Source organism: Bactrocera latifrons, unplaced genomic scaffold, assembly GCF_001853355.1.
Source record: "Bactrocera latifrons isolate USDA-ARS-PBARC rearing strain unplaced genomic scaffold, ASM185335v1 scaffold_2, whole genome shotgun sequence".
Lineage (NCBI taxonomy): Eukaryota > Metazoa > Arthropoda > Insecta > Diptera > Tephritidae > Bactrocera > Bactrocera latifrons.
The window spans coordinates 3,349,388-3,358,028 of NW_017535518.1; the positions used below are offsets into that span (position 1 = coordinate 3,349,388).

An 8,641-nucleotide genomic window follows, 5' to 3' on the forward strand; every position below is an offset into this window, starting at 1 on the left:
CATAAAAAATGTTATATTAATTTTCTTCTAATACACTAAACAAAATTGGAAACTAAATAAAAAAAAAATAGAAAATAAAACTAAAAAAGATATTGAAGCACTTTTTTGACAAAATATTTTTTATTTTTTTGTGAAAATTATTTTATTGTTTGTTATTAATTAAAAAAAAAAAATTATAAAATTTTCATTCACTTCATCCCACTGTGCCACATATCGCTCGAAACAAAGGCAAATCAAGTGACGCCACACTTGGTGGCGGCATAGCTTACGTCAAAGAAGTAACGCGTTCGCCTGCGAGTCAGCGGAGCGCAAGCTGAAGAACGCAGTCACTGGCGAAGAAGCGAAAAATTGGGCAAAACTGAGTTGGGCAGCCGCAAGTAACAGGAACAAGCAACAACAACAGCAGCTAAATAAATATATATCTACACATCTTAGAAGCACAAGGTACATTCGCCGGGTCCAGTTGAGCGCTCCTTATTGCTTGCTGTTGTTATTCTTATTGCTATTTCTTTCTGTTCTTGTAACACCGCTCCCCCCCGCCGCTTGGCAATTGGAAACCTAATCAGCCCAACAACCCCATTACTCAGCGCACTAAACGTGTGCGCACTTGTAAAGCAGGGCGTATAGCCCCTAAAAGCGCGCTTCAGTACATATGCATATACCTAAGCATATAAGGAGGCGTATGTCAGTGTGCCAGCACTATGCTGGCATCAAATATACATACATAGAAAGACGCGTGTGTGCTTGTGCTCGTATCATTAGTTGCTGCAACGTCTTGTCGTGGGTTTCAATGTTTGCGCGTGTGTTTGTTTGCATGTGTGTGTGTGTATTGGAGGTACATACTTTACTAAGTTTGATGGTCTTTTACCCGCCCCTTTCATATCCTGTCCACGTTCCTGCTCATGTCGTGCACACACGCCGCACACTCGCATTGCCGCTCGGCAAACGCTACCAACTTTGTCTGTCCGTCTATGGGGTCATCTATCCATCCATTATATTTGGTACATTGCAAAATGGGATTTATTGTGCAAAAGGCATGATTAACTTTTTTCTCACTCTCCAGCACAGTGCTCGACCGCCACCCCTCTGCCTGACTGCTTATTTGCTCTTCTATTCGCCTTACTGGCAACCGTACGGACCCTTCACTTCGTACTTTCATTTTTCTTATTTGTAACTTTTTTGATTTCGTTTCTGCCGCTTTCTGCATTCTAGTTATCTGTGTAAGTGTGTGCGTGTGCTGTTGCTGTTTCTATTGCTTGCCTTACTCGCCTTACTTGCTTCGCTTGCCTTGCTTGCCTTGTTTCGTGTCTTGAGCGGAGCCGAAAACATTCTATTGAAGAAGTTATGCTTTGCAGTCCTTCTCCGGCAGCATTTCGTACATCTCTGTTTCATAGGGAATTAGTAAGTTTTCGTACGTCCATCGTCCCATGCGTCTGTTACCGGTCTCTGTGACTCCTTAACTGCTGTGTGAGGCGCAAAAAAAAGTTTTTGCTAAAAACAATAAACCATGAATCGGCAAATGGGGTGCCACCCCTCATAACTTCTTTCCGTTTTTCATTTTTCGATATTTTGTTTTTGTTTTCACTCAGTGTTTTTTTGTTGCTTGTGGCGTTGGTTTGAAGCGCTTGCTACGAAATTGATTAGGCATTAGTTTTGCTGGAAATTGCTGTCAAAATATGTATATGCTGTGTAGGCCTAAGGTAATGGAATGTACTGGAGTTATGGCACTGGACTTGCTTGTGCCTTTTGCACGAGCGCACAGTTCTAAACTGAGTATTTCTGGAATGTGCATGAATTTAACTGAGACTAAAGATTCTGATAAACTTCTAGGAAAATAGGTGGTTTCAGCAATTTCTTTTGAGTTCACTTGTGAATATAATCATGTTGAAATAGTTAGTAGTAATCAAGCTTTTAGATACCTTTAACTTACTTCAGTATAATCAGAAAGAAATAAATATACAAGCTTTGTATAGATTTGTTCTTTGTCTTCAAATTGTTGTCCCATCTTGAGCTGAGAATTGTATAAGACTTACGAACAGTTGGCTTAAAAGGAACTATTTTCTTCTAGATTAAGTAATATTTTTATGCCAAAGTTTTTCTAATCAAAACAGTTAACTGATTTTTTGTGTTCTCCAAAAAACTTCTTCTTTTTAAATACTTTTGTAGGACGTCTTCCAGCTAAAATGCTGACATAAGTAACTTTTTCATAGATCTGTTTTAATACTGGTAGGGAAAGCAGCTTATATGCTAATAGAACACAAGTAATATACACATTTTCCATTTATTTCTTTTTCTCTAACTTTGGGTTAGTTCTTTATGGTTCCAATGAGATTGGAAAGCTAATATTGGTTACTAAATACGCTAAATATACCGGGGAAAATACCCAGAAATTTGTAGAGCAAAAATATGGCAGTAAAAATTAAAAGGCATCAAGTTACGGATTTTTGAGATTTCACTTAATTCTCTAACCTCGAAGCGGCGCTATTTTAGGGACACCGTTTTTTGACTTAATAAGACAACCAAATTTAAAGGTTCGAAAATAATTGTACTTTTTTCTCTCTAAAATCAATTGAAACGAATAGTCCAAATACGATCGATTTTGAACTTGACAATCCAAAGACTGTGATTAACTATTTTCCGAAAATAATAGACTATAAATGTACGAAAATACTCCAGCTCTGAAATGATTCGATGCAGTACTCGTTGAGAGAAGCAAAAAGGAAAACTCGTGTTGTAAACTCGGCTATTAAAGCGGTGTCTACGCCAATAAAAAAAGAATAAATAGGCTAGGACACATATTGAAGAATAAAGTAAATATTAATATGTATATATATTTCTTCGATTCCTTTGCAAGTTGTTCGGAAGCAAAATCGTTGCACTTCGGCACGTTGCACAGATCGGGATCCGATTTTAACCAGAACTTTTCCGGCTTAATTTTAAATATGAAATAAAAAATGAAGAAAATATTAGTATCTCCCTTCGATTCTTCTTTCATTTTTCTGAACCCGGCATATACAAATATTATCCATTTTATTAATCTTTAACAAAAACTCTCCATTCTGATGTTACTTGACCATACCTTTTAATAAGATTTTTACCAGAACTTGTCGGATTAATTTTAGAATGGATTGTAAAAGGCAAACAGGCATTCAGGCAAACAGTTCTTGATAAGATTTTAACCAGATATTTTTGTTTCAATTTCAAAATGGGAAATAAGAATTTGAGTTAAGTATTCCACTAAAAAAGTAGTAATATATTCCACCAATTATTTTTCCATTCTCGATTAGGTTTATTGAAATAATGCCTCGATAGAATTAATATTTCAGAAAAACAAATGAAGTTTCAGTGTTTTTATGATATGTATAGTCTGCAATTTATAATACACTATACATATACAAGTTTCGTAAATATTGACGGGTTTTGTGATTACCTTTCAAGTCTTCTGGAAACAAATGTACTGAGTAGTGGTTTTTCAGGCTCATAGAGCTTGATAATTAATTAATAATAAATAGTGAGAAAATGGCATCCTTCTTTCCTCCAAGCGCCCATATCTTATTTAGATTTTATTCATATCTTATTGATTCCATTTCAAAATAACAAATAAGGGAGCATTCTTCAAGTCTTCTTTCTTCCCTCTGAAGAAGGCATATATAGTGGCGTCCTACTTATTAATCCTAAACAGAATTTTTACCAGATAGAATATATTTATATATTATACATATTTTATTATTTTCAAAAAAAAAAAAAAAAAAAACAAATGGAAATGTTTATAAATTGCAATGATGATTTGGTTTTAAGGTGTAAGAGCATGACTACGTAGTGCATCGTTTGGTTTAATGCTTGAGAGAAAAAAAATTTACTCACGGGCTTTATCAATCAGGGTAGGTAGCCGGTAATTATATACATTTCTGGTCCAAAATATTATAATAATACAATATATTGTTGTTATCGAAGGCTATTGATTTTTTGTAAATTTGTGGTTGATTAAATCCCGGCATGAAAAAAGTTGTAAGATTTCACCGATAGATGTCACTGTATATATAAAATTTTTTTTTTTTTGGAAAATTAAATGATTTTTTTAGTTATGGTACAATGATTATGAATTATAGTTCATGCGTTAGAAATAATATTTCTTAGGCCTTTCTTGACAATATTGTATGGTCTAAGAGGTATTTGAAAGTTTCATCCATTAATTAAAATTGTAAATACAACTAACAAAATATTTTTTTTTATAATGCTCAGTTAATTTTTTTCAATTATTGTAAGCAGAAACTAGTATTCATCTCAGGAGTACTTAGTGAGGTTCGAGCGACCAATTTATGACAAAAAGTATTTCCACGACGGAATGGACCGGAATTTTTAGCTGGCCAAGGACTGTCAAATCGGCAGAATTCTGCCGCTACTATAACAATAACAACAACAACAACAAAACTAGTTTGCTTCCTAACTATTCTCAAGTGATAATGGTATATGGGAGCAAAAAGAGTTACTAAGTTCATTATTTGTAGTCTTTTCGGACATAATTCCTTTTGTAAACCACTGATCATGCCAACTTAGCTATTAAGATCGAAGGTTCTTCTAACAGAATCTACGGGAAAGTAAAAATCTTCACATAACCAAAGTTGAAACCAAACCACATAAGGGGAAAGTGTAGCGGCAGAGTTCTGCCTAGACCAGACTGTCGTGGGAACTACATTATATTACAGCGCACATAATAATCAATTCTGTCGCTACAACAGCAACAACATCAACAACAAGAAAATATATGTGCTTAAATTTTGAAGCAAATTTTCGCTATTATGGCAACTCCGTTACTTCCTTCCGACTTTTCTAACAGTCACACCAACTTTCAGGCATTATTTTCTCGACTTTTTCTGGATTTTTCTTAAAATTTTGATCAACTTGTCACCTACCTTATGCAGCAGCACCGATGCTTTGCGTTTCGATGCCATTTTAGTGGTGCCACCACCACTGCTGCCACCGGTACCGGTTGACGACGCTGTACGTGTCGACTGTTTTGGTGTTTTTCTCGGATTCTTCGGAATTTTGGATAATTTTTATGCGCTGAACGCCGGCTTTGGACTACAGGAAATACCGTTAAAGGAAAAACAAAATGCAACGGCTAAACGTTGGCAATGCGATGTGTTAATTAAATTGTGCTAAGCGTACGAAGAATTGTGTGCGTATGTCACAATTCTTAGAGGTTTTTATTTTTAATGCCGTTGGATTCGTTGGAAATCTTTGCAAGGCTGTGGCTGGAGCGCGTAATGTTGCCGTTAACGGTAAATGCACAAACACTGTCTACACACACTGCCGAACTGCACTTTGTTGTTTTTGTAAGCGTAATATTTTATTTGCTATTTGCAGATTTTTAGAAAAAATTTGTCACTTTTTGAAAAGTAAACGAAAGTAACGGTTTTTGGAACTTGCTGCCAAGCAACTGTCAGCGTTCACTTTGTGGCAACACTTTGTTTGCGTCTCTGAGACAAATTCACACACATTGAGTTAGGCGTTTCTGCAAAATACTTTCTTTACTTCTTTTTATTTTTATTAAACATTTTTTTTCACATTTTCTTTGGTGTTTCTTCGCCACTTGTTTTTGTTTTTTTTAGTTGCTAATTAGCTTGTCATGTTCCGCTAGCACACGTTTTCTGCTCGCCTCGTGTACGACGCTGTACTGACTACGACGAGAGACCTAACGCCACCGGATAACAACTGCTGACTGACCAAAACAGAAACAAGCGATTGAGTTTTAACTTTTGATAAAACGGAATGTGCCGCCGCCAAAGCCGCACCACACCGTCGCACAACCTACATAGCTGCTGCACGTCAACCCCAACTAGTCCGCACGAGCACGCCAACCGGCCCAACAACATAGGAGAGTTTGCAACGAGCTGAGCATAGCTGAGCTATGGTGTCTGTCGTCGTCGTCGTTGTCGTCGTAGTCTACCCCGCGCCGCTTGCGAAAAAGGAAGAAGCGAAAGGATATAGCAGAAAGAGACGACCAGTAGTAATGGGCATGCGCACAGAGTGGGCGAAGGACGCCAAAAACACCGAAGATCGGGCGCAGCAGCGAGAGAGCGAGTGTGATGTGTGTGAAGTGAGTTTCGCTAAGGACTCCACAATATAACGGTAATGTATTTGTCTGTATGTGCCGTTGATGACGCTGCATGCTGGCTCAGTGGGATGAACGTAAAAGAAAATTGACGATAAGGCGACCTATGTGTGACGTCGTGAGAATGAGAAACGCACAAGAGAAATGGAAAAAATGTGCAACAATGAATGAAGTAGGCTGGTCGTTGGCGCGCGCCAAGTGGTTGTAAACATTGCGAAGTGGAGTCGAGCGGCGAGCGTGCGGTATGTGGGGTGTGCAAGCCGCCCTTGTAGAGCGAAGACGGGCGTGCGCTGTGTCGATGGAGGTAAGTACAGCTGGATAAAAACACAGAAACGGCGATAAGCGACAAAATGTCAAAGTGACGAACGAAGTGAAGTGAAAACAGTTTAATGAAATTTGTGCACCGAACGCATTGGCGAACTGACGTGCGACAGCATGGACGGCAAAACGGCTTTTTAAAGGACGAAATTTTGGTGCGTGCAACAGTACGTCGGCAAAGCATTAATTTTTGTTTGTGGCAAGGCAGACAAAAAGATGCGACGACGTAGGTCGCGCCGTATGTAGCCGGGCGGGTGATGGTGTAGTAGACCTACCATGGCCACGACTGCTGCGACAACTGACGCGCGTATGGCTTTTGGGGTAGGTACGGCAGGCGTATTGTATGCCCGTCGTTATGCCAAAAGCTGGCACAGGGTTGCTGTTATCGGCACGGATTGGTGCGGATCGGGCAGTTAGCGCGCACGACACTGCGGCGGCTGAGTCAATGCCAGCACCAACGTTGGGCTGCAGATGTGCAGAGTTGGGGGCGACTATGCAACTGCCGATGGCACCACTCGAAACAGCTGAGTTTTGTGCGCCGCGTGTAGGCTACGTAATGTTGATGAGGTTTGGGACAGCTGGGCGGAATTGATGTGACAGTGGTATGAGGAAACGAACACATAGTTGGTTAGCGAACGTTGTTGATGATGATGATGATACGACGAGTGTGGGTCGGGGGTTTGTGTCGAACAATGTGAAATGCCATGGAGTGGGAAAGTAGTAGTGTGTAAGAACCGTGGTATGAGTACGCGGCCGAAACAGAGTGACTGGGAAATTGCGAGGGTTGGATTAAGCATACGTAGAGGAGATCGGCCGCACGAAAAAGAGGTGGAGAAGAGCGCCGCGTAAAACAAAAACAGTTGCGTGTGCGTGCGACGGCAGCGCTGAATAAAAAGTGGAAAATATGAGTATAAAAAATAAAAGCAAAAACTAACGACTGTTGGGGCCGGAGTCGGCATTTGGGATATAAAAAAAGTATGGCAAAAGGTTGGTGATGTTGGCGCGCCGTTTGGCGGACAACCGCGCCATGGACGTCGTTTGTGATGAGCAGCGCACGGAAGGTGGTGTCGATATACTCGATTTTTCACGCTTGGGCTAGAGAGTTGAGGCTCACGAACACCACTATGACTGATGATGAGTAAAGGATTGCATGCTTGGTAAAAAAACAACGCACAGAGAACATAGGCTGTGCAGGCAATGCGGTGTTGGAGTGCGGGTGGAAACATTTTAAAATGAAAATAAAATTGGTAAGGCTAAATAGAAAAAATAATACCGCATTAGCATGAGTGCGGGGGAAATGAGCAAGCATAGCGTTCGTGTGAGCGCGGTGCCGCAGATTTAGGTGGCAACACTGCCACACTGAGCAAATTGTGAGTTGGTGTTCTAGGCATTTTTGCGCTATGTTGTGCTAACGTTGGTTAGTTGAGAGTTAGCCAACAGCTGACGCCGCCACGAAAGGTGCGCACTATGTGCGAAGGCGTAAAGGACGAACTATTACCATGATTGCGCTAGTGGTGATGATGAAGATAACGATGAGAATCAAATGTAGCACGTGCTGGCGCTCATGATGCCGTAGCGCTTAGCAATGTTTGTTGTTTGTTGTCGAGTTCTGGCCGTTTTGCTTTGGTGTGAGGCGGGGACATGCTCCAATTCCGCATGTGAGAATGGGTCAAGAGCGCGCGGCAGGTTTGTGTGTGGCTCAGGCGCGTCATATAAATTCGTTTAGCAAAAATAGACTTTTTGTTGTGTCGTTGTGGTGTTTGTTATTTTTTTTTTTACAGTTATAAGTTTGTATGTGTTGGTGTTAGTTGTGGGTCGCTATGCAACTTGCAACTGCGGCGCAGCGCTTCAATTGTAGGCTGTTATTTGAAAAATCATGCTTTTTCGCGTTTGCGTTTTTTACGCTTTGATACTGTTTTGCTTTTGTTTTTGTGTTTGCTGATTTTCGGCGTGCTTCTGACTGACCGCTGCATTGCATTTTGTGCCGGGTAGGTGGTTGTAGAAAGTCGTTGGGCAGTTTGTGTGCGCGGTGGCAACAAATAGACAGAGAGCAATGGTGCTGCATGCAACATTGCACCAAGCAGCGCGTCGATTGGCGTGCTAAGCATAGACATAGAGGTGCGACGTTCAATTATGCTTTTGTTTTTGGTACATGATGCGTAGGCGTACGTTTGTGTAGCCTGCTAGAACAATAGGCGCGTGGACGTT

General features: G+C 40.3%; 1 protein-coding gene across 1 annotated transcript in view; it reads right to left on the minus strand.

Moving 5' to 3' along the window:
• LOC108967811 (homeotic protein female sterile) overlaps positions 1 to 5,661 on the minus strand; it is a 54,879-nt gene extending 49,218 nt beyond the window's left edge. Inside the window, exon 1 of the mRNA XM_018931437.1 lies at positions 4,914 to 5,661. Coding sequence (XP_018786982.1) covers positions 4,914 to 4,952 — 39 coding nt within the window. The 5' untranslated portion in view covers positions 4,953 to 5,661. The remainder of the gene's footprint in view (positions 1 to 4,913) is intronic.
• Positions 5,662 to 8,641: the final 2,980 nt, after the last annotated feature.